The sequence below is a fragment of the Podarcis liolepis genome (genome assembly GCF_965112155.1).
Source record: "Podarcis liolepis genome assembly, chromosome: 13".
Classification (NCBI taxonomy): Eukaryota; Metazoa; Chordata; class Lepidosauria; order Squamata; family Lacertidae; genus Podarcis; species Podarcis liolepis.
Window position 1 is genome coordinate 20,621,321 of NC_139573.1, and position 24,730 is coordinate 20,646,050.

Consider the following 24,730-nt stretch of genomic DNA (forward strand, 5'->3'; position numbering starts at 1 on the left):
ACTCACTTGCTCTGCTGTCTTCCAGATAGTTGCCTTCCTGCGCAAGAAGGACGATTTTGTCAACCTGCTGCTATGCCACATCGGTACCTCGGCCATCATGGACCTCCTGTTGCGGCTCCTCACCTGTGTGGAGCAGCCACAGCTCAGACAAGATGTGTTCAATGTAAGGGTCCTCCTGCAGGCACTCCTAACTGTCTCACCTCCCTTCCTCTTTCTTGAAATGGCAAGCAGCACAATTTCACATTCAGTCCTCAATTGTTGTGTTTGAACCTTTCATCATTCACAGAATGAAAGGTTTTGGAAACATAGTTGCCCTATTCACTGGAACAATTAGAAGGGAAAGATCTGCAGTTCAGTAGGCTTAGCTGGAGAATATCTTCATTATTTCCCCAAATGCCCCTGATGTGAATCTTAGAAATGCTGGTGTTTGTGGCGCATTCAGTTTATTGTTCTTGTGGGTTCTAGTTTGCTTATCTGGAGAAGCAGTGTAAGAGAAACAGCTACCCAGATAGAGTTTTGCCCCTTTTTGTTGAAAGGTGATAAAGCAAATTTAGTCCATGTTTCTTTATTGAACATCTGTTCTGGAATTTGAGGTGCCACCCTTCAAAATGACTCCCTGCTCTATACCTCTGCACTGACCTCTGGTGTTCTCATAGGGGCTATGTGGATACATACCTGATTTCAGAATACTCTTGTTCTGTAGAATAGCCAACCCTAAGTTGGGAAGCTTGTCTCTCACAGCAGCATCCTTTGAAGGTCTTGTGTTTTGAGGGCTTCCAAAGTCCAAATTGCATGGCATTTACCAATAAGATTTCAAGGATACTGGTTGAACCTTTAGAGAAACAATGGGGCACAGAGGTCAGCACTGTAAGATAAAATTGAATGCATATGAGTGCAATCTTCTGTCCCTGGGAGGTTTTGGTTGGTAACTGGATCAGGAGTGGAATATACTTGCTTAACCTTTCCATCCATGTTCATTTCACCCCCTCCCCTCAATCAAAAGTGGCTTAATGAGGAGAAGATTGTGCAGAGGCTCATTGGGATGATCGACCCTTCAAAAGATGACAATGTAAGTATTAAATGTGTCCTGGGGCTCTTCTGCCTTCCATTGGAAAGAATGTATGTTTTTGTGTGGGATAGGTGGGTGGTCAGGGCTTTGAACTTCTTTCTGTTAGCTGATCGCAGCAGGAGCCAAACATGCTAGACTGCTTGTGGTGGAATTAAACAGGTGTATTTCATGCAGCTTAATCCCATGCATATTTCCTCCCATTGCATTCAATGGGATTTTTCTCCCAAACAAATGTATCTAAGATTGCAGCCTTAGTGTCCACAAGATTATTTTGTGATGATGATTATTTTGAAGTCAAGCTTAGTGAAACCAACCCCGACTGGTATTCAAAATCAAGCAGACCAGTGTCACTTATGCATGCCTTGGTCGTATCGTATTCTAAACATGGTATCTGGAGATTTTATAGCATTTAAGCTATTAAAGAAGGAGCATGATGCCATCCTCTGTGAGGATTCAGGAGCAGTCTATCCAATTGTGCAGAAAGGTGAAGCATCCCTTCTGCAGGTGGGAGAAGGATGGTCTACAATCATGCTATAAACCTTCAAATGTCCTTTTGCTATGTAAATAAACTGCTCAGAAACATAAGCTGGTCCATAATACAGTAGCAAGGTGACTAACGTGAGCCTTCCACAGTTTGTTTTTTTTTAAAAAAAATCTAAATTCTATTTGGAAGCACACTGGGAAATAAGGTACAAGCTTTGGCCTATAATGCCATAAACAGCTTGGCACCAGATTATCTGTAGAATGTGCTCATTAGATTTAGCTTATAGTTGGAGGGCCCCTCCATCAGACCTTAGACAGGTATCAACAAAGATGCAGAGTCTTTTCCATGCTGGCACCCTATCTTTGGAGTGCTCTTCCCAGAAAGGTTCATTTGGCTCCTATACGCTTCACTTTTCGGTGCCAGGCAAGAACTATTTTATTCTCTCAAGACCTTCCTGCTGATGACAGTTCCTTGCTAGGCTTGCTCTTTGTTTTGAGGTGTCTGGTGTTGATTAGGTTTCTATTGTTTGCTGTCCTTAATACATTTGCTTTGTGGTTTATATTGGGAGCTGTATTGGAACTGTAAGGCGGGATAGGAAATGTTTTCAGCAAATAAAATTACTGAAGTTTGAGCACCTTCCAATGATTATTCTCAGATTGCAAGTAAGACAAGGTGGCATGTAACCCTGAGCTTTAAGGCGATGGAGGGCAGCTAAATAGACTGCATACCTGTCTTTAGTTTCAAGGGTAATCCTGTGGGAGGACAGCATCCAAAGGGAAAGTGTGATCGGTTAAATATGGGGTTGTATCCAATTAGGGTGTACTCAGTGTAAACCAACTGATGTTAATGAACCTTAATTAGTCAGGTTTAATGGGTCTACTCTGAGTAGGTGGAGCATTTGACACAACTCATAGTCTCCAAGTGTGTCAAAGTATTGCTTCCTCTAGAGCAGGTCTTAATTCGTTTTCTCTCCTTATCCCTGCTACACAGCAGCATTCCAATGCTTCACAGTCCTTGTGTGACATTATCCGGCTGAGCCGTGAGCAGATGATCCCAATCCAGGACAGTCCTGAGCCCGACCAGCTACTGGCTACACTGGAGAAGTGAGTACCAAGCCAGTAGCAGCACTGGCAGTAGGGAATAAGAGAGACCCTTAGGCCAGGCATAAGGGTTGTCTCAACTAACGCCGATAAAAATTTAGAAAAGGGGGGGAATGTAACTCTCATCTGCTTGTCAAGATCCTTCTGATATTGAATTCCTGACTGCATTTCCAGTTAGAAATGTTTTTTATATTTATTTTGGTGGGCATGTGGACTGAAACTAACCCACATGGAGTAAAACCTTTGTATTTCGGAGGTTTTTAATTTTTGAGGTTTGTTTTATTATTTAGATTTTGTATAATGTGTATTTTTATCTTTGGAAACCACTTTGACACCTAGATGGTGAAAAGTGGGGTGTAGTTTTTTTTAAATAAAAAAATTAATTAATGGAATGTTGTTTAAATTTATTCAGCAAGACTATTACAGGCAGCATACAATAATTTACCTCTTTAAACCGGCCCAGCCTTGCTTCTAGACCCTGCTTGCTATACAGCAATGCCTCACCTGGTGCTGAGGTGCAGCAGTCCGCTTATCACAAACTGAGGGGCCCCTGCCTCTGACAAGGATGTGGCTGTAAATATCAGATGGGTCTCACCTCCCTCCAAGTTATTGTTAGTTGCTATTACATTTTTCTCTTTTATCATATACTTGTGCTGTTGCTAAGTTTTAAAAAAAGACGCAGAAGCAGCGTCTGAGAGTGTCAGGCCATTTTAATAACCAGTTTCAATTCTTGTTCGTGTCAAGGCAGGAGACGATTGAGCAGCTGCTAAGCAATATGCTGGATGGAGAACGGAGTGAGTCTGTCATTGTCAATGGAATCCAGGTCTTGCTGACCCTGTTGGAGCCGCGCAGACCCAGGTGTGTGGGGTGGGTCTTACACACGCACAGACAGAGGTTGTAATGCAACAGGTGCATCCTGTTTGCAGTACAGCAATGTTGCATCCTGATACCCACTTTTCCCCTTTAAAAACAAAAACACCTAAGCCCCTGAAGGTTGTGGTCAAAACAGATATGCCAGGTCTTTTTAAAAATCTCCAGTAAATCTGGATGCAGCTGTGTAGGGAGGTCAGGGCTTCAGGATCTGTCGCCTAGCTTTTGGCTTTGGAAATGATTTCCTGATCTTGTTGGCCATCGGGCTCCAGCATCCATATATTTCACTAAACGTGTTTTCCCTTTTGCTACTCCCAAGTCTTAAAATAAACGCAACCTTTTCCCCTCAAGTAGTCCCAGCCCCCTCCAACAACATGAATCCAGGAAGCAAAATGGATGGCGCCAAAGGAGGAGAAAAGGATTCAAAGCTTAATGCACGACACCTGACTTGATTGGCATAATTTATTCAAACAATTTGAATTTCCTTGGCATAGAATTTGAGGTAGCTGAGGTTTGTCCTTTGCGGAAGCCCTTAGATCTGGATGTTGAGACATGCTGGTTGCTCTTGTTCTTCTTTGCAGGACAGAGCTGGGCGGCATGGGGGGCTTTTACTGCAACCTGGAGGGGCAGATGGAGATGACCGGGCCCAACTGTGAAGTGGCTTCAAGCCAAGCCAGTCTGGGCACTCTGCTTGCCATCAAACAGCGTCTCAGGGAGCTTCACCAGCTGCTGCTTGACCCACCAAAGGTTGGTTTGTGTGTGCACTTGCTTCGATGGCATGGAAACTTCAAGAGTTAATAGTATTCTATGGGTGCAAAGGGTCCAAACCCCTCTGTCTGGTGTGGGATCCTCAAGACAGTGTCCTCAAACAGCCTCCCCCAACCTGATGCCCCCCAGATGGTTATGTACTAAAACTCCCATCAGATCCAGCCAGCACAGCTGGGGGGTTTGCAACCCATGACCACCTGAAGGCCACCAGGTTGGGCTCATTATAGGCAAGGGGGCAGAATCTAAAAATTCCATGGTTATAGTTTATCCTGAATTTATCCTCTCTTGGTGGTTGGAGTCCCTTCTCTGGCACAGCCCAGCAGTGAGGTGGGAAGGGAGTGTGGAGGTGTAATAGGGGCTTGTGATGGACCTGGAATGCTCTCTCTTCTTGCCCTCTCCCTCTGGCAGAAAGAGTCCCTGCAGACGACGTGGGGGATCTTGGACCCTCCGTTGGGCAACACGCGCCTGCACGTGGTGAAGCTGCTGGCCAGCTCATTGGGCACCAACAATGCAGCACTGCAGGATGAGATTATAGAGCTCGGGGCCCTCGACACAATGTTGGTGAGTAGCAGCACGGCACACGTTGGCTGTTGCCTCAGACCCTGCTCTCCCAGGGTAGCATAGGCATACATTTCTAGGAGCTGGAAAAGTTTGTTAGGCTCTTTTGTTTTTCAGGGGTGGGGAAGAAGAACAATACTTCTGGAAAGCTTGTTGTCTTTACGGTATTTGTTTGATGGACAATACCAAGCCCTAGCATTAAAAAAAAAAGACTTGTCCTGAAATGATCGTGTAAATAACAACAAAGTTGTATTTTACAAAGAAGCTGCTGCAAAAAATTCTAGAGAGATTGCCTAATTTAAGTATTCTGAGTTGACAGATTCAAAGTCATAGTACAAGAAATAAAAACAAATCTGCCCAGTTAATTGTGGGAGGGGGCTTCTTTTCTTACTGATGAAAATATTTTTAACTGATTTAATGTTGCTGGTGGTTTAACATTTTCAAGTTTACAACACTGGTTTTTGTGTGTGACAGTGGTATTTCAAAGAGTGGCCAATTCTTAATTTGGGTGAATGTAATCAGTTGTACAATTTAGACACTATAAAGTGCTGATTGACTATATTTATTTAATCATTCATTCATTCTCCTTCTCTCTCTTTCTGCCAGGACCTCTACTTCAAGTACACATATAACAACTTCTTGCACGCTCAGGTGGAGGCCTGCCTTAGCAATGTCTTCAGTTCCCATGCTGGGGATGAGACCATTGAGAACCACTCGGAGCCCCTCCCAGAGAACCCTGTCATCCAGCATGTAGGTTTTAGTTGTGGGGTACCTGTGATTTCAAGCTCTTTGTATGGGTTGGGGCATGAATTGTTGAAGAAAGGAGCCGAAGGTTGTGATCCCATATGAAAAGTGGGAGATGAGAATTGAGGATCAAAGCAGTTTTCAGGGCTAAGAAAACTACAGTGAGTAGAATAGGGTTGAAAGTGGTTGTCTGGGCTTAGTTGACAATCACTGGATTGCAACCCACCTTGGGAATGGACTAGCTGGGAGAGGCTCCCACTGTTTGGCATCCAGAATCTTCTGTCTGCAGTTTTCTTCAGTTTTAGCAGAAACCACCAACACTTGTCTAGATTTTACTGTACGCCAGTGAGGACCAGAAAGCTTTTAAACTGCAAGCTTGAAACCTTTTGGGTTCTTGTTAAGAAACTGGAATCCTTCTTAGTGAAATGTGGTGTTGCTGTTCCGGCATCCCTTATGTGATGAGCCCCTTTGTGCTCCTCCCTGCAGTTGCTGCAGAAGTGTCGCTTAATCCAAAGAATCTTGTCTGCCTGGGAAGAAAATGAGCTATCGCAGTGAGTCTTAGTTGGATTTTCCTCTCCCCATCTTCCCTGGTCTTGAACCCTCTCCCCTGGAACAAACCCAGTGCCCTGGGCAGACCCAGACGTCAATGGCAATCTAAGATTCCAGAATACAGCATCTCCAAACCATGGCATTCAGCAATTTTAGGAGTGCATTATAATGTCACATAACACTGGGGTGGGCGGACCCACTCTTTCTGTGCCCCCTTTTTCCTGGAGTTCTTTCTGCTCATTCCCTAATGCAGCCTTCCCCAGCCTGGTACCCTCCAACCCCACTCCCTATCAGCCCAAGTCAGCATGGTCAGTGGTAAGGGGTGATGGGAATTGTAGTTCAAAATATCTGGTTCGGGTAGTCTGTCCTTCAAGGCTCTTTTGGCTCATAGTGTTTCATGAGGTGCTTGCTAGTGCCTTCCATTCCCTAAGGTCCTGACCTCCTGCTCAGGATACTTATACTCCTCCATGCACCTGGAATATTCCTGCTACTTCTTGTTTTAAAAAGTGTGTGTTTGTGCGTGCTGCTGTAACTCCTTCCAACAACCTCTAGTCTTCTGTGGGAGTATGCTGAGATCAATCCATTATACAGTTCAGGGCAATAGTCTGACTGTTCCTTCTGGTCATCCCTTATGCATAATCAAGCCAGTTTGTCCAGCATCAACCTACAAAGGCCATACAGATTCTAAAGCCTCCCATTCCTCTGTCATTCCACCTATGCCTTTCATTTCCTAAGGGACATGGCCTGCAGGAACCCTGAGTCTCCATCCTCTCCCATCTTCTGTTGCAGGTCTGATGGGGGAAGACGCAAGGGCTACATGGGGCACCTTACCCGCATTGCCAATGCCTTAGCTCAAGCCTCAGAGAAGTGGCCCCACTCCACCCTTATCAAGCAGCTCTTGAAAGGTAATGGGTTTGGCAGCTCCAGGGGGGTCAGGGTCATGTGCCCTGCATAGGATCCGCTCAAATGATTCTTGAAGGGCTTTGTTCCTGAAGCGTAAGCTCTTTGGCTCATGTAAGCATTCTGGGAATTCCACTCCTCGCCTTTTCCGGTAGGAGAAATAGGATGTGATGTTTATATAGGGAGTTTCCATCTGAGCAGGAGCTGGAGATCACTGCCTTTCTAGGTCTATTCTTCAGCCTTAAGCACCCAAGTTAAAGAAAACTGGGTTTATATAGTTCTGCAAATGTGCATACCATGGGTGTGTATTTGTTTAGGTTTGGAAATCTGCATTCATATTCATTGGAGACTGGGAAATTAGGGTTTTTGGGGGAGGCAGGGAGAAAGTCAGGGATATCACATCAATTGTGTGCAAGTTCTGCTAAATGAACCTTGTGGGGCAGCTTATTTGTTCATATGGCTGGAAACCCAAGTTGGAAATGGTTGCTACATTTTTATCCAAGGAGTTGAAGGCAGTGTATGTGGTGCCTGCCCCCAGCCCCATGTTATCCTTATAGCATCCCTGGGCGGTAGGTTAGACTGAGAGAGAGTGGCTGGTCTAAGTTCTGCCAACAAGCTTCATGGCTGAAAGGGAACTTGAACCTGAATCTCTGCAGAATTAGAGTCCAGTGCTCAACACGCTACCTGATCATGTCTTCATGGCTCAGTAGTTGTAACAAAGTGCTTTTATCGTTTTGGGCCCATAAGAGGCATTCATGTCAAAATCATGAAAAACTGATGAGCTCTCCTTTTTCTGTTGACACCACTTGATTGTGTCTGTATTGGGAAGATGGGGAGGGCAGACAGAAGGCCTGATGACTTGCTCTGTTATTTTTACCTCATGGAAGAATGTAAATCCCCCCCCCAATAGTTCCTAGTAGGCAATTGCTGATCTCATACCACCCATACTTATAAAAGAGGCTTGTGGCATTTTGAAGACTAAACAAATCTATCATGCCATAAGCTTTTCTGCATCAGAGTCCACTTCATCCGTTGCAATATACATTGCAAGCATTTCTCCTAGAGAGATATTTGGCCTGATCCTAGATGACTTTAAAAGGGAATTGCTAGACTGATCCATGAAGTAGAGCTCTGTCAATGGCTGCTAGCCATGGTAGCTTATATATAGAAACTTTATGTTCAAAGGCAGTAGCAGTTTGGGGGAGGGGGGCTTTCTGGAAAAAACATCTCATAAACCATTTCATAAACTGTTGCCGCCTTCTTCAATCTGATGCCCCCAACAGCCCCGGCCAGCACAACCTGACCCTATTATTTCAGGAGTGGGGTTGAGCTTCCATTTCAAAGACATGAAATCCTGTTCCTCTCCCCTTATACCTTCTCTTGGAACAGGGAGTAATGTTAAACAAAATTTCATGTGCTTGGAATGGATTCGGGCAGCTCACACATGGTGAATGAGCTTGACCTCACTCAGTGACAGCTACTGCTTTGCACACATTTGGAAGAGGTTAAGCCAACCTGTGGTGGAACATTCAAGTGAGCATCCTGAATAGAATTTGTCAAATGAAGCAAATGGAATTGGCTAAAGTAATGTTTAACTGCTCGCATAATTCCACTTTCTGCGAGCTTTCATAATGATTTAATAACTTATTGGATCTAGAGGGTGGTTTATTTTTATACTGCTTTTCATCCCAAATTCCCCCAAACTAGGGTAGCTAAGGTCCTCTGCTGATCTTCGTCTTGGTAAGAAGAGAAAAAGGGAACTGGTGGGTGACAGCTGGGAAAAGGGAATGCAGATTTCTTCTGGTTGACGGGAAGCTATCATTCGTGTGTGGCCGCTCCCTCTTGTATTTTGCCATCTCCACTTGCTACCACAATGTGTATAATAAAGTAAGGTCCTTCTGCCATCTCACCCACCTGAGCTGACGTGTTCCACTTTGCAGAGCTGCCTGAGGAGGAACAGGAGCAGTGGGAGAAGTTTGTCTCAGGGCCCTTGTCGGAGACTAACAAGAAGAACACTGTGGATCTTGTGAGTCCCCTCTCTTTGTGTCTTACGCTCCAGCCACTCCTGATTATAAAATGGTTGGCAGGGTTCTGGAAAAGGTACTACAAGAGAATGGGAAAACGGTCCCCTTTCTTTCTGCATCCATCGGAGTGCTCTCTGTTACTGTCACATGCCACATGTACTAGGTCTTACCACTGCCATTGGAAAAATGAGCTTTGTGGCTCCAGAGTTAAGCACTTGGTTTTTGGGTTAAAGGGCTGCTTTTCCAGCTGGCCAGAGTGCCAAAATGCTTAGCTTGCGGCGGCGGAATTGATAGAACAACTACAACTCCCATCAGCCCTCTGGCCAATGGTCAGGGGTGAGTTGGTCCGTCAACATCTGGAGGGTCACAGGTTCCCCACCATTTCTGTGGGGAATAGTAGGTTCTATTAGCTGATTCTCTGGGGCTTGGCCACTCAATCTTTGCCTTGTGTTTTATTTTGTTTTATTTGCGTCAGAAGACTCACCTAATGGATTCCTTCATTTTCCTTTCCTTCAGGTTAACATGCACAATCTCCACTCGTCAAGTGATGATGATGAGAACGACCTCAAGGAGTTCAGCTTCCCTCAGGAGGCTGTCCTGCAGCAGGCAAGTGCGGCCCCTTCCAGTTGTGCACCATACCTCGCCCCCTTGTCTTGCCAGGGCTGGAACCACTCCCACCTGTGTGCTTGCTTAGAAACCTAGAACAATTTCCCCATCCCTAAGCAGGCGCAGGGTCTAAAATTCTTAGGCCTGCTTTGGGCACTTCCCCTGATTTTCTTCTTTCTTCTCCACAAACTTTAATTTGTATCCTGCCAGTCCCATTCCTCACCCCTTCACCACAACTACATGTGGAATCCTGGCATTCTGTTCTCCTAGTTGCCACTTTTCAGTACCTTTTTGTTGTCTTCATGAGTTGCTTTGTACACAGCTTTGTATCTCTTACCCCAAAAAGTGGGTTACAAAGTGATACAATATGAAACAGCTAAACGAAATGCTGGTCAGATGCCGCTTGTCATCAAGCAAATGATATTTGGGATGAGCTCCTTCCTGTAAGCTGAGTTCAAATAGGGTTCACTTGGCAGATTTGGATCAGGAGCTGTTTGGGGAGGGGGGAATGACTATTGTATTCATGTGTTCTCATACGGCATTTAGGTAGACCCATTGGGCCTAGTAAGTTTCTCTTCCTCTCTCTTCATATACCATTCCCCCCATATTTCCATTTGAACTGTAATTCACATTTACCCTCATTTCCTTTTCCTCCTCCACTTTATAGGCCTTTGTAGATTACCAGCTGCAGCAGATGACTTCGGCGTTCATTGACCACTTTGGCTTTAACGATGAGGAATTTGGCGAGCAAGAAGAGAACGTCAAGTTAGTGACACGGTTCACGGCCTCCTCTTTCCTCTCCCCTTTGCCGTGCTTGTGTGTCATCGTCTTGTTTTTTACTTGCTCTGTGCTCTTTTGGCTGAGAATAAGCATAGCCTCCAGTGGGAACAATAGCACGCAGCATCGGGGGGGGGGGGTCTGCGTAGTTCCGGCAAGGAAGCATGCTTGTCCTGAGGGGCTCACAGTCAGAACTCTGGATGGAGTGACGTGTCCATAACCCCACATGGGATTGCACCTGCTCGGGCTGGCAGTGCGTGTAGACACCTGGCCTCATTTGTACTTGCCAACAAGAAGAAGATTATTCATTGGCCTGCCGCAAAATCTGGGGCGCATGTAATTTACATGCACTTGGACACGGCACTTGGTGCTGGGCATTTTGTCCTGGAGTAAGAAAGATGCACAATGTAGACCTGTGAAGGGACATGTGGTCTGTGGCCTCTTGTCCTGAAGTTCTGCCTATAGGAGATGTTAGAGGCTCATCCTGAGCAAGGGGCTGAGGTCTGTGAGCCAGTGTTGCTTGTCTTCTCTTGAGAAGGCAGGTGGAGGGCCCAGGAAGCAAGGGGAGACATTTCCAGCCTGGTCTTGAGCCCCCGTTCTTTTGAGCATTGAAAAAAAAAAGGATAATGAAAAGAGCCCTAGTGGGTCAAACCAAAGGCTGTTCTTGTCCAGCATCCTGCATCCCTTTCTGGCCATTGAGATGCTTCTGAGAAGCCCACAAGCAGCGCAGGATAGGTTCCGCCAGCCATTTGGAATGGAAGGGTGGCCAGGTTCCTGAGGAGGAAGAATGAGATTTCTTCCAGACCCAGCTACCACCTGAGTCTCTGGCTCCAAACGTGCTTTGCTCAATTCGCTAACTAGATCGTCTTGCCTGGTAAGGAGGAAGGTGCCTTGGATTCCTGGGTCCTGTTACCATCTAAATATTTAATGTTCTCAGCAAAGATTGCCCAAGAGTTTGTCCTCTGCCTCCCCTCCCCCCCCCTTTTGGCAACAGCTTCAGCATGAATCCCATCTTTCCAAAGGGCTGAAATAGCGCAATAGAGGGAGTCTAGGGTGACATGGAGAATTTGCTCACCCCACCCCAGGGCAGTCTTTCTTTTCCCAGCCCCCCTGATTTCATGTGTCTGCCTCTCTCTCTCTTTCTCTCCCTCTCTCCCTCTCTCTGCCTATCTGCCCTGCAGTGCTCACTTCCGACAGCTGAAAAGGTAATGCCTAACACGCTGCTATGCTCCTCTCCAGCCACAGGCGGGGGTGTAGGGCTACATCCGTCCCCCACATCTGTGCAGTTCCACCTACCTCTTCCCCAGTTAAGGGTGCACCACCCAAGCAGATCAGACTAGAAGTGAAAGCCCAGGTGTATTCTGCATGCGCACATATTGAGCTTCCCTCTTGTATGTGTGTTTTAAAGTATATCTTTGTGCCCTGAACCCTTTGGAAATAAGATGGACAAAACAACAAGGGCATGGGAAAAAACACTGGTAGCTCGGTTGGTAGAGCACGAGACTCCTAATCTCTAGGTCATGGGTTTGATCCCCACATTGTGCAAAAGGTTCCTAGATTCTACAGTTCTATGGCTGGTAGATGGCCTGGGTGGCTTCTCCTCTCCTGATAGCAACTCAAGAGTGTTTTAGTTCTGGCTGCCACTATGGCTGTTCCTGCCATTATGTAGATAATACCGGGAACAGAAAAGGGATCTGAAGCTAATTCTTCTTATGGGAAGTGTTCAGAGGCAAAGTGCACGCTAGCTTGGGGATCCTGTCCATTTGGGAGAGGCGGATCTGTGAAAATGCTCATGTGAGGAGAAGTCACCTCTCTAGATCAACTAAGTTGTCCGTAGGCAATCTGCTGTCTCTGTCTCATGCCACCACCCCCAATCTCTAATCTCTTGAGGTAAGAGCAACTTAATTTGCATGGCCCCGCCTAGTGGAGCAAGTGGGAGGGGCAATCCCTTCTCCCGCCAGAAAACAAAGCTTCGTGGTAGGTTCAGTGCTACGTTCTTTCCCAAACTAGGCCTTGGTCATTTCCCGTGCCTACGTGCAGTCACATTCCGACCTTCATCTCAGTCTTCTTGTTTTCTTCCAGTGCTCCCTTTGACAAGACGGCCAACATCACCTTCTCCTTGAATGCTGACGACGACAGCGTAAGAGCCGCTCCTCTAGAGCTTTACTCCTCTTTGCCTCCCCTCTGCACCTGGCCTGGGCTCTGATCCATCTCTCTCCTCCACCCTTTTCTCACAGCCCAACTCTAACCTCTTCGACATCTGCTACAAAGAGCGCATCCAGCAGTTTGACGATGACGACGAGGCTGACGGTTCCGACGGGGAGGACATCTGGCAGGAGAAGGAGGCTGCTGTCTCTTCTGGTATGGCACAGCCTGCCACAGTCAGGTAGGAGAAGATCCCCTGCCCAAAGACCTCCTGGCACTCTCGGGGTGTGCCAAATGGGCTTTGGACCAAGGGTGCCGATTGGTTCCTTTCGCTCTTGCTTTCCTTCTTTCACAAAGAAGAATTTTCCTTCATGTTCATCGTGCTCACGTTGATTTTCATAAACTTCTTCCAAGCACACTTCATGCATTTAATATTTGTAAAAAATATTTATATACCACCTGGTACAATCTGCCTTAAGGTGGTATACATGAATATAAAGTGTGCTAAAACAACCAGAACAGCAAATAAGATGCAGCTGGTAAAGTGCAACATTGACTGACTCCCCAACAGTAAATACCAGAGCACAGGCCTTTTTCTTTCCCCTAATTTTATTTATTTATTTATTGAATTTATATGCCGCCCTATACCCAGGGGTCTCAGGGCAGTTTACAGAATAAAATCAAGATTTAAAACCACAAAATGCATAATAAAAATAAAAAACAACAACCCAATAGCCCCCCCAAACCACATTTTAAAAGGGCATAGGATGTCAATCAGATCATCCAAAGGCCTAGTTAAAAAGGAACATTTTTGCCTGGCCTAAAGGTGTATAATGAAGGCGCCAGGCGAACTTCCCTGGGGAGAGCATTCCACAGACGGGGAGCCGCTGCAGAGAAGGCCCATCCTATGTACTAATATCAATGAATTCATATTTCTCCTGCTTTGACTCCTATAAAATTAGCTTTCATTGTCTTGTTACGTCCTGTGTAAAGCACACTTTTCTCAGTTGTTGTCATCCTGTTCTTTCCCCTCCCTTTTTGTGTCCTGTCTCTTTAAATCAGCCTTCGGCCATGCTGGCTGGGACTGATGGGAGTTGTAGTCCCCAAACATCTAGGGGGCACCAGGTTGGTGAAGACTGCTTTAGTTGGACTCTTTAGACTTGCTGCGATAGGGCTTTCTGCTCATAGGGAAGAGGGCATCCTCAAATGGGGAAGCAGCTCTCTCCCACCCGCTTGCCTAGGCAGGACTTCTAGAAGCTGCTTTCTCTTTCTTTCGCAGGTCTGCTTTATTAACTAGTTTTAAGTCGTTCGGTCAAGGAATAAGGCGGCAACTTTGTGGCTTTCCTAAGCCCACAAGGGCTTCATTTCTACAAAGCCTTTTCTCCTTCTGCCAGGGCCTAGCTGGTTTCTAATTTGTAATTTGTACAGTACTCAGCACAGCCCAAATTGCTTAATAATTCATAGCGCTATTATTAGTAGTAATGAAATCCCGTACTGCGATGAATTGGTGTACAGTATCTGCCTCCCTCTTATAAACGTACGTGGCCAGTCTTTTAAGTCTGCTTCTCCCCACTCCTATTTCCCAGCCGTTATTTGTCCCCCTGAAGATGGTCTCTGTTTTATGCCAATTATATGTTTCTTTGGGGATCTGCTGTTTCCCCCCGCTTACCTAGTCTAATAACTCTAATACTGAAGGCCGGGTTTTACAGTCTCTTTTGGTTTCATTCTTTTTCTCTTTTTTGCAACAAGTGGGAATTTTCTCACTGAACGAGAGACCCTGTTTTGTTGCCTGCATCTTATAAAAGCCCTGTGGAACTCCTGCTTTCTGTCTCTCTCTCTCTCTCTCTCTCTCTCTCTCTCTCTCTCTCTCTCTCTGTACTTTAGCTTGTTGGGAACCTATTGGAGGGGTAGGCAACGGATTTTCCTGCAGATGTGGTAAACTATAACTGCCATCAGCGCCAGCTAGCGTGGCCAATGGTATAATGGATGATGGGAGCTGCTGTCCTAAACAGCTGGGCCAGCCACTGCTTTACACCCCTTCTCCATTAGCATTTCCAAATGCAGTGGCCTTTTTGAGGCCAGTCTTGTCATTGCCAGAAATTAACTTGAACTTTATTCTTGAATTTTCTACCATTGCCAGTTCATTGGGATTTTGCTAGCTAGATCTAGGAATTTTCCTTTTCGTAGCTCCATCTAGGAATTTCTCTTAATAGCCCACCCCCCAAATTACTTTACCCTATTGGATTGTTTTCTTTCCATTCACTTGTGAAGAAAAGAACTGTTCTCCTTCACAGCCCTGGTCTCTTTCATTCCTCTCTCCTCCTGGCATTTCAGTTAGTGCTTGAAGGGTGTCTGGCAGCATACAGGTTGCATAGCGAGGACCCAGGCTGAATCCTCAGAACCTCCAGGGCAGTGGTTCTCAGCCTGTGGGTACCCAGATGTTGTTGGACTCCCATCATCCCTAGCTCGCTAGCTAAGGGGACTCACAGGTTGAGAAAGGCTGCTCCAGGGGAAAGTACCTTGCGTAGCAGGGGTTGGAGCCCAGGACCTGCTGCCAGTCAGAGTAGGTGAATACTAGGTTAGAGGGACTCAGTGGTCCATCTTCGTATGAGGCAGCTTCATGTGTTTGTAGTGCGGAGAGAGGGGTAGTATCTCCCATTTGTCCAACAGGGTTGGGATGGAGAAACTTGCCTGCTGTGCGCATGATCTGAAATATCTCTCTTCCTTTCTTCCCCTCCTCCCCTTTTCGTTTTAAGCAGGAGCCTTGGCAGCACAGATAGTGAGGACAGTGAAGACTCAGAAGAGGGAGAAGGAGGCGAGGAGGAAGATCCCGGTGGGGGAGATGGAGATGCCACACATGTCAGCAACGGTTGCGGTGAACAGACGGAGGTGGAGAGAACGTCAGGAGGTCAGGGCTCCAGAGAGACCCATGTGGTCCAAGGGAGGGATTTGGTGGAGGGTGAAAGGGAGGCTTGTCACATCTGCTTATTGACTTGAGGATGCTCTGCTACAAATAAGGAACTGCAGAATCCAACACAGGCAAGCTTTGGGAGTGGGAGGGAGCGAGCGAGCAGCATACCAATTCCAAGCCACATGGGAAAATACCATATTTTTTGCTCTCTAAGACTCACTTTTTCCTCCTAAAAGGTAAGGGGAAATGTGTGCGCGTCTTATGGAGGGAATGCAGGCTATGCAGGTATCCCAGAAGCCAGAACAGCAAGAGGGACTGCTGCTTTCACTACGCAGCGATCCCTCTTGCTGTTCTGGCTTCTGGGATTCAGAATATTTTTTTTCTTGTTTTCCTCCTCCAAAAACTAGGTGCGTCTTGTGGTCTGGTGCATTTTATAGAGCGAAAAATACGGTAATTTATCTGAAACTGGAGGATTTTGAAATTCAAGCAGGAGAGTGATAGATTTTGCCTTGGTCTTCCTGCCATTTTCCTTGTGATCTCTCTCTCACTCACTCTCACACACACCACATTTATGTGATCATCAGTATCTGGGAAAGGTAGAGATTTCAGGGCCTGGATTGTATCACTGGTTAGATCTGACCTCCTTTTCTAATCTGTTCTTCCCAGATCCTGACTGGGCAGATAGTTCCTCTGATCCTTCCTCGGAATCTATGGTGTCCTCGCAGCCTGTGGCAGCTGACACAGGAGCAGCGGTGTGGGATCGTCCTAACTCAGATGCTTCCTGCCCCACCACAGATAAGAATTGGGCCTCATTTGCAGAACCCCATATACAGCAAGAGAGGTGAGGCCTTGGAAGGCGTAACCTGTTTAAGACCAGCTGGAAGTTCAGAGCAGGAGACTATTTGGGTGTCGGAGGGAGATAATGAACCGGCCGAGCCGTTGGAAGTCACTGGGGAGGCTGGTACTGAGGGAGATGGGTTTGAGGCATCAACACCTGAACAACTCTTGCTAAAGCATGTCTGACTTCCCATATGTTACTTGGCCAAGTTGAAGCTACAAAGCCCTGGACAAGTTGGGTTCAGGATATCTTAAGGGCTGCCTGAGCCCTTATAGGCCAGCTTGTTCACCAAGATCATCTGAAGGAGCACTGTTAGTTGACCCTGCATTACAGAGGCCTGCTGGCTTCAGTTGGAACTTGGGTTCCCAAACTGTGCTCCATGATCCACTAGCGTCCTGCGAGCCTCATTCAGGTGGTCCTGCAGCACGGCTGTGAACTTGTGGTTGAAGACAAGAGATGGCACATTCATTGCATTACATATTCATATTGATTTTTCATTGTATTTTTATTGCTTTCTTTTAGTCCTTACATTGCATTACAATTTGAATTCTGTGGAATTTAAATCATTAATACAATAAAATATAATCTGTAAGAAATAAAAGAAACTACGAAAATACAGTGAAAAATCAGCTGACATCTAGCATAGCACATTACAGTTGCTACAACAGGCAGAAAAATCATTAAGTGGCCATTTTCAAATGGTCCATGGAAGGAAAAAAATGGGAACCAGGAATCAGTTCATTAATGTTTCCAGCCCCATGCTGTGGGACCCTCTTCCAGCAGAGATTAGGTAGGCATTCACCTTGTTGAATTTTCAGGTATGCAGCTATTTCAGCTTCCTTGGTTAGACAGTCATTTTAGTGATTATTTTGCATTTTTCCCTATGTTATTTTGTTTCCTTGTACTTGCATATATTGTGCACAGCCTTGATATTTTACGAGTTGGAGGCATACAACTAAATTGAAATTAAAGACCCGACCCCACCTTCTGATTTTATCCTTTTGGCTTCTAGGCCCCCCAAAGCACTTGTGGACCCTGCTTCCCCTGCAGCCCCCCCTCAGGAAGTGACGCAAAGCAATGTACCCACAGCAGGAGGTGAGTGGCGACCTACATCTTCAGAAACGGGATGGCCTCCAGAATGTGAGGCGTTGCTTCTTCTCTCCCCTCCCACACAGCTATTCTTCTCCACACTCCTTGGCACCTGCTGGTTTGCGTACTGTGAAGTGGTTTCCCTTACTGTTGCAAACATGCGAGCGCTCGAGCAACACATTTTCTAAGTTGCTCGCCCAAACGTCTCAGTCTCTCACCTCTGCCAAGTGATCTGCCCCTTTTGGAGGGGAAAGACATTTGGATTGTGCTTTAGGCAAACAGTTGGCCAGCCGGTCCTTTCCATAGGCTGGTAGCACTGGGACCCGGCTGCTGGCAGGTGGACTTCTGTGACCTAAATAAAATCTGTAGTTGGCTGCTCTTGCTCTGCCTTAATAGAAGTGGCTGCTCTAACCTAGGGCATGGCCCAGATGATGCCATTAACCTAAAGTACATTTCCTTCCTAGCTACCTCAAATTGAAAAAATAATGTTCTGGTGACCACAGCAGCCACCTCGTGGTTATAGGGCCCCAATTGGCTGGAAAACTTCAGGGACGGGAGAGCAGGGGTCCTGGAGGAGGTGTAGTTCCCATGGTCCTTGTTAGGTGGCCAATTACCCATTCCTTCAGGCTTCTCCTTCCTCTCTCTTCCCCTCCCCTTTGTAAACGAGGGACTTCTGTCCTTCTCCACAAATGACTATAAGGCGACAGTAGCACTATAAACATAGAATAGCCCAGCGGTAGAGAGGGGGCAGTTTGGAGTAATGGACCCTTCCCTTAGCATCTCAGCAGTTGGTTAGGATGACAGAGCAACTTGCCCGTTTCTTTCCAGTGAGCTTCATACCTTGAGCAGGGAGGGTTTTGGACCTGGGCTTCCCACATCAGAGCCAATCTTTCTAACCTTTGCGCCACTCCCTCTCCACCCTAAGCCACTTCCCCTCATGACCAGCCCACTGAAAGTCCAGGAGTTTTTACAGCACATTCTTTTTGTGCAGCTGTGGAAGTTTGCTGCCACCTAGTCGTGTGGCGCTGTGGGTTAAACCACAGGGCCTAGGGCTTGCCGATCAGAAGGTCGGCGGTTCGAATTCCCGCGATGGGGTGAGCTCCCGTTACTCGGTCCCAGCTCCTGCCAACCTAGCAGTTTGAAAGCACGTCAAAGTGCAAGTAGATAAATAGGTACCACTCCGACGGGAAGGTAAACGGCATTTCCATGCGCTGCTCTGGTTCGCCAGAAGTGGTTTAGTCATGCTGGCCACATGACCCGGAAGCTGTACGCTGGCTCCCTCAGCCTATAGAGCGAGATGAGCGCCGCAACCCCAGAGTTGGTAACAACTGGACCTAATGGTCAGGGGTCCCTTTACCTTTAGTCGTGTGAGCTTCCTTAAACACCCCATGACTGTCGTGCCTTCTGCTTCCCTACTGTGTGTCTCTAGTACATATGAATGCGAGAACCCTGGGGAGGGGGGGAGAATATAGGCGGCTTATGCCTGGAAGCTCAGAAGTAGCATCTCCGTAGAGGTGAGGTTTACAGCAGTTGAGAGGGGCTTGGCTTTCATACATAACCCTTTCTGAGCCTGTCTGCTGCCTCTGGACGTGATACACCCATCACCATTTTATCCACTTACTATTGAACTTCTTTCCCTCTTTTTCTCCCCAACCCCACCCCTGCAGAAACCTCTAGTGTTCAACAGGAACCTCCCACTCCAGACACAGGCCCCCCAGAAGGGGGTGACCCACCAAATCCCGTCACCATGACAACAGTAGCCAGGTAAGATGGTTAGGTGTGATCCATGATACAGTTGGCTCTTGGTTCCCCTGAAAAGTTGCTAAGAAGAAGAGGAGGAGTTTGGATTTGATATCCTGCTCTATCGCTACCTGAAGGAGTCTCAAAGCGGCTAACATTCTCCTTTCTCTTCCTCCCCCACAACAAACACTCTGTGAGGTGAGTGGGGCTGAGCTGAGAGACTTCAGACAAGTATGACTAGCCCAAGGTCACCCAGCAGCTGCATGTGGAGGAGCGGGGAAGCGAACCTGGTTCACCAGATTACGAGTCTACCGCTCTTAACCACTACACCACACTGGCACCCAATTTTTAAGATGAATAAGTACAGTAATATCAACAAAATGCTCCAAAAGTCACCAGGTATATTGGAAGAGTATTAATATATATATATATCTGTGTGTAGACACGTGTGTAAAAACACACACAGTCTAGTTGGTGGAGTTAAAACATTTTTTAAAATAACCAACCTTTGACATTGATGGTCACCGTGGTAAATGTTACTCTGCGCTCTAGCAAGCAGAACACATGGATCTCGTGATGATCCTACTTCCAAAAAACAAAGGAGAAAGGAACCACAACCCCAGGCTTGGGTGGCATGGCAAACCAGGCCACTTTTTTTTCCAGCAGCATGGCAGAGGCAGGGGATTTCAGCAACAGGCACCAGCCTGCTGCTCATTCACATTAAACCATAGATTGCTGTAACATGTGAACCACCAGACTGTTACAGATCTGGGAGCTTGTCCCTTTTAAAGCGGGTGATTTTGAAGCTTTCCTTTTCAGTCAGGCTTTTCGTGACTAGGACTTAGGGAAGAAGAGAGAAGGAATTGTCTTGTTATGCTGGCTCTGATTTTTATCTGGTCCTTTTTTGTTGTGTTATCTACAGTGTTGAATTTGAACTGTATTCCACTGGGAGAATTATTTGTGATTTGAAAAGCAGGTTAAGATGGACCTAGGGAATAAATACATCACATATTAGAGGGCTGCAACCTTGAAAGGCTGGTATGAAGGAAAAGTTGCCTCTTAATCTGGCTTGAGGGGATAGGGCAGAGGTTATTGACACCTTGTCAGTATCCTTTTGCAGTTCTTTATTCCCTTTCAGTAGTATTCCCAGGGAACCAGGGTGGATTTGATTTAAATCAAATTGATTAAAATCAGAATTTAAATCACTAGTCAGTAAGACTTGATTTAAATCATTTCTTTACAGAAAGACTCATTCTTGCTGGTATAATCTTCATATTTACAACCAGGTGAAGGTTTTATTTTTGGAATAATAAATTTTCAGAGTAGTTTTTACAGTGATATGAAAAATTACTGGTTTGGTTATACTATTAGAAATACATAGACAGATAATTATGAAATTATTGTGAGATTTAATAAGATAACGGTTTATATTTGGACAACTTTTCTGCTGTACTTTATTGGAAGGAGGAAAATAATCATTTCCTTAGTAACAATTTAACTAAAACAATAACATTATAGTATATGTATCCATGTTTGTTAACTGATGTTGTTAAACATTTATTTCTTTAAACAGACTGAGTTTTAGCACACATGAAAAACTTAAAACAAATCCTTATTTCCTGATGAATAGCCTTTGGACAATAATGTAACTTAAATAGAAAGCTATCTTTAGGAAGATTTTTCCTCCAAAAGCATTTTATTTTAAAAATCCAATTTAAATCAAAAACATTTGATTTAATATTTTTTTTTTAATCAAAAAAATCATTGATTTTTATCCACCCTGCTGGAAACCATTAATTTCTGCAGGAGAAACACAGCAACAAAACAGATATAGAGGCCATATTCCTTATGTGATGATCTCTCTCTCTCACACACACACACTCCACATTTACGTGATCTTCAGTATCTGGGAACGGTAGAGATTTCAAGACCTGGATTGTATCACTGGTTAGATCTGACCTGCTTTTCTAATCTGATTGTGAGAACAGTGTGTGTCATGTGAAATTTGACACTCCTTTCCAACATGTGTGTGGTGTGACCAGGCCACGGCTTCACTCCTATTCTGCCACCAGTTCCCTCTTGTCTTTCCTCAGCAGCACAGTAGAGCCTCCCCCAACTACCTCTGATTCCGCCCAGCCGCTCCAGGGGACAACAGAGACTCCACAACCCCAGCACAGCAGCTCCCAACAGACAGAAGAGCAGCAGCAGCCGGCAGCCAGGTGAGGAGGGACAGTAGGTAAGAGGAGATGAGCCTGCAAACTGCTCTTTGCTCTGCCTGCCAGGATGTAGGAAGGATGGCATCTGGGAACCAGGATATGGGTTGGGAGTCCTTGGCTCATGGAAGAGGGTGGCATTCCCCTACAGAACCTCTCTTCTGCTTCAGACGTCGTGAGAACGAGAAGCTCGTTCTTGCGTTTTAATACTGAAAGAAGATGCTGAATTCCGCACGTGATGTAAAACTCCTGGATTGCGCAGCTAGCTGCTCCTTCCCTCCTGCGGGAATACCCTCATTCCTCTGTGTATAAGCTGTAGACGAAATAGTTAATATGCACTCACACCCCGTCCTTGTCTTTCCCCAGATAAAGCCTCTCCGTGGGTCTCGTCACTGGGGAAGGCCCACAGCTGCTTGCTCGAACAAGTCCATTTTGCCAGGGACTGTCCCCAGTCCTTCCGGTGCCTTCACCCCTGTGGGCAGGTGGGGGAGGGGGCAGAAGAGAAAGCAGCAAGGGGCAGCGAAAGAGCCCAGCCTCTCCCCCTATCCCACCCCGAGCAATCACTGAAGAAACCAGGACCTGGTACCGACGAGCACCTGCGAGAGAAACGGATGTGCGTCCCAAGCGCAAAAGCATCTTCCTCCTCCTGGCCCGTTGGTTGGCACAGCCCAGCAAGAGTGCCTCTCCCCCAGGAATTCTGCAGGGCGGGGGGGATCCGTCTCTACTCCTTTGGCCTCTTTCCCCTACGAACCCCCCCTCGCCCCGCCCTCCCAGTATGCATACGTACACGCTGCTGCACTGAGCAAAACCTGTCTGTTTTGATGCAATTAAATTTTATGCTTATATCGTACCAGAGGTCTTCTGATGGGGGGGTAACACTGAACAGGGCGGGGAGAAAAAACCCCATGAAGCAACAATCTCGCCACTGTTTTGAGGGCTCTTCCTCTACCTGACAGCCACACCTGCAAGCACAAGTCTGCCACAGCTCCTCTCTCCTCAGCCCCCGTCTCCAAATTTGCCCACAGGGTGGCAGGTCAGATTAGCATGGCAGAATTATCTCACAGGGTAAAGAAGGATCAGGAGGTTGCCTAAAGCGGCTTCTCTGAAGACCACTGCCTCAAGGTAGGGTTAGGAAGTGCAATGAGGGGGGTGAGGTCGTGTGAGAGCTGTCCTTTCCTCGCTGGGATGAAATTGTGATATTTCTGCCCTCGTGACGCTTGTTTGAAGCTAATATCCAAGAGGAAGCAATGGGTGGCCAAGGAGAGGGAGGCAGAGCCAGCCTTCCCTGTCTCCTGACTGAAAATAGTTGCTTCCATTCCCTGCCTGCCTCCCCAAACATCGCCATCATTTAGGGTTCTTCAACCAGTGTACTCAGTGAAAAGAATTTTTAGGAGAGATGTGTGCATACAACCATGTGAAATCTGGATTGACCCTAAAGTTTCCATCATTTTGTTTCTCCCGCTGTCAGCATACGTCCACCAGCTCACTGAGATTTAAGCTGGACCTCCTCCCAGTGGATTTTGCCTTCCCCACTCACTTTCCTTCCAGCATTGGTTTGTTTCCTTCTCACTGTTAAAGAGCTCCACAGGAAGTCCACAGTCTCTCCCGCATATCCAAGCAGCAGCATGGTCGGGAGGGGAAGCGCAATACCCTGTCATAGCATCTTCCCTCCCATGGCAGTGGTTGTTGAAAAAAGACATGGGGGGGGAATGATACCCATGCCAGCAGCACGTGTTCTATAGTTGGTTTTGGAAATGATCCTTAGCCCTAAGCAGCCCCATTGTGATTTCAGAAACCCCACCAGTCTCCAACAGGGAGTTTGTCCATGAATATTGGCTTGTCCTTCAGCTTCATTGTGGCTGATTGACAGACACCAGCTGCACATTAACAGATAAAAGAGTTGGTGGCTGCATTTTGGCCCACGTCCTCGCTGCTCCTAACTGCAGCAACCAAATATGGATCCAAATATTGCAATCTTTTCCCTCGGGAGTCATCGGAAACGGAGAGGGTTTCTTTCTCTGGGGTTATGCGGTGGGATTCACCTTGCAGAACTACAGCAAGTACATTGTAGAAAAGTAACTTTAGACCCCCAGTTTATTCCCCCTGCATCCCTGAATCTGTTTGGGTTGTGTGGGTGGGGTTTTCTGCCCCCCTCCACCTACTTAAAACCAAATTCTCCTGCCTCTTTGAGAGTTCTGGCTCAAAGTCCTGCACTTAACAACACAAAAGACCAAAATGACCCTGGTAGAATGCCCTAGGGACCTATCCTGCAGCCTCCCCTTCTCCATAATCCTTGTTCCAAAGAGAAGTGCCCCCCTTGCTTCCCAGTTACACTCCCTTGAAGGCCAAGGAGCTCTTATTCTTACCCCAACCAAATCCTGCTCCTCTTCTCTTGGGGCTGCTAGAAACAGGATTTTCCACCAAAGGCCTCAGAATTACTGCTTTTTTCCTCTCTCTTCTGGCCTCCCATCCAGCTGTTGACGTGCTTTGGACTTTTCTGTAGCTCCTTTTTATAGTGTTTAAAGGAAAATGAAATCTCACTGCCTCACCCTTGCCTCTGACTACAGAATTGGGACAAGAGCATTGCAAAAAAGTTCAGCCAAGAACACCTTGAGATTTGGAAGGGTACGTAACGCCAGTGCCCGTGGGGCTTGGTGTATGTGTGGAGGTGGCAAGAAGATCTAATATCAAGGTTTGTAGAGGTCTGATTCGGGACATTGAGCGTGGTAGGAAGCGAAGTCACGGTGGAGGGACCTTTCCCTTGCGCAAGCACTAAGCACCCTTCACCCCACCTCTTTACTTCCAGGTGGTCAGTAAACTTGTACCCCTTCCCCATCTCTCCCTTTCCTCTCTTTCTCCCACCCCCATATAAGTGGCAATATTTCTTGAAGCTCTTAAACCACAAAGGACAGAAGTGGCCTTTCGCGTTGTCTGCGTCATGCCATGTTCATGCCATGTCAGTAATTTCTTTTTTTCTTTTTCCCTGTGTGTGTGTATGTGTGTGTTCTATTTGAATAAAGAGATTCTATGGCCGTAATAGACTTGGCTCTCTGCGTTTTACTACGAAACGAATAGTTCCTTAGCTGCCTCCTCCCGCTCCATGTGTCACACCGCCCCCTCCCCAAAGACACCAGTGTTAAGAGTCCTGATGTTACAGAATGGACTATACTATCAATATAGGAAGCCACCTTGGAAGGAGTTATTTTACTTATTACCACCTTTTTCTTCCAAGGTGCTCAAAGTGGTGTACGTGGTACTCCTCCTCATTTCATTCTCACAACAAACTTGCGAGGTAGGTTAGGCTCAGAGATGCTGACTGGCCCAGGAGGCTGCCTCAGCATCTCG

At 46.5% G+C, this 24,730-nt stretch overlaps 1 protein-coding gene across 31 annotated transcripts in view; it reads left to right on the forward strand.

Moving 5' to 3' along the window:
* Positions 1-24,422, forward strand: part of PPP6R1 (protein phosphatase 6 regulatory subunit 1) — a gene marked incomplete at its 3' end in the record, with an annotated part of 63,728 nt that extends 39,306 nt beyond the window's left edge. For 4 of the 31 annotated variants that reach the window (XM_083471839.1, XM_083471838.1, XM_083471840.1 and 1 more), the window contains 20 exons: positions 26-163; positions 1,004-1,069; positions 2,544-2,656; positions 3,398-3,511; positions 4,105-4,270; positions 4,700-4,852; positions 5,456-5,599; positions 6,080-6,144; positions 6,932-7,047; positions 8,983-9,068; positions 9,583-9,672; positions 10,340-10,437; positions 12,532-12,589; positions 12,687-12,835; positions 15,354-15,502; positions 16,172-16,346; positions 17,356-17,438; positions 19,100-19,196; positions 21,269-21,391; positions 21,752-24,422. In XM_083471839.1, the coding sequence (XP_083327965.1) occupies positions 26-163; positions 1,004-1,069; positions 2,544-2,656; positions 3,398-3,511; positions 4,105-4,270; positions 4,700-4,852; positions 5,456-5,599; positions 6,080-6,144; positions 6,932-7,047; positions 8,983-9,068; positions 9,583-9,672; positions 10,340-10,437; positions 12,532-12,589; positions 12,687-12,835; positions 15,354-15,502; positions 16,172-16,346; positions 17,356-17,438; positions 19,100-19,196; positions 21,269-21,391; positions 21,752-21,755 (2,187 nt within the window). Of the gene's footprint in view, positions 1-25; positions 164-1,003; positions 1,070-2,543; positions 2,657-3,397; positions 3,512-4,104; positions 4,271-4,699; positions 4,853-5,455; positions 5,600-6,079; positions 6,145-6,931; positions 7,048-8,982; positions 9,069-9,582; positions 9,673-10,339; positions 10,438-11,630; positions 11,655-12,531; positions 12,590-12,686; positions 12,836-15,350; positions 15,503-16,171; positions 16,347-17,355; positions 17,439-19,099; positions 19,197-21,265; positions 21,396-21,751 lie in introns of those variants that run through there. The other 27 variants (XM_083471825.1, XM_083471853.1, XM_083471826.1 and 24 more) reach the window with 15 other exon arrangements.
* Positions 24,423-24,730: the final 308 nt, after the last annotated feature.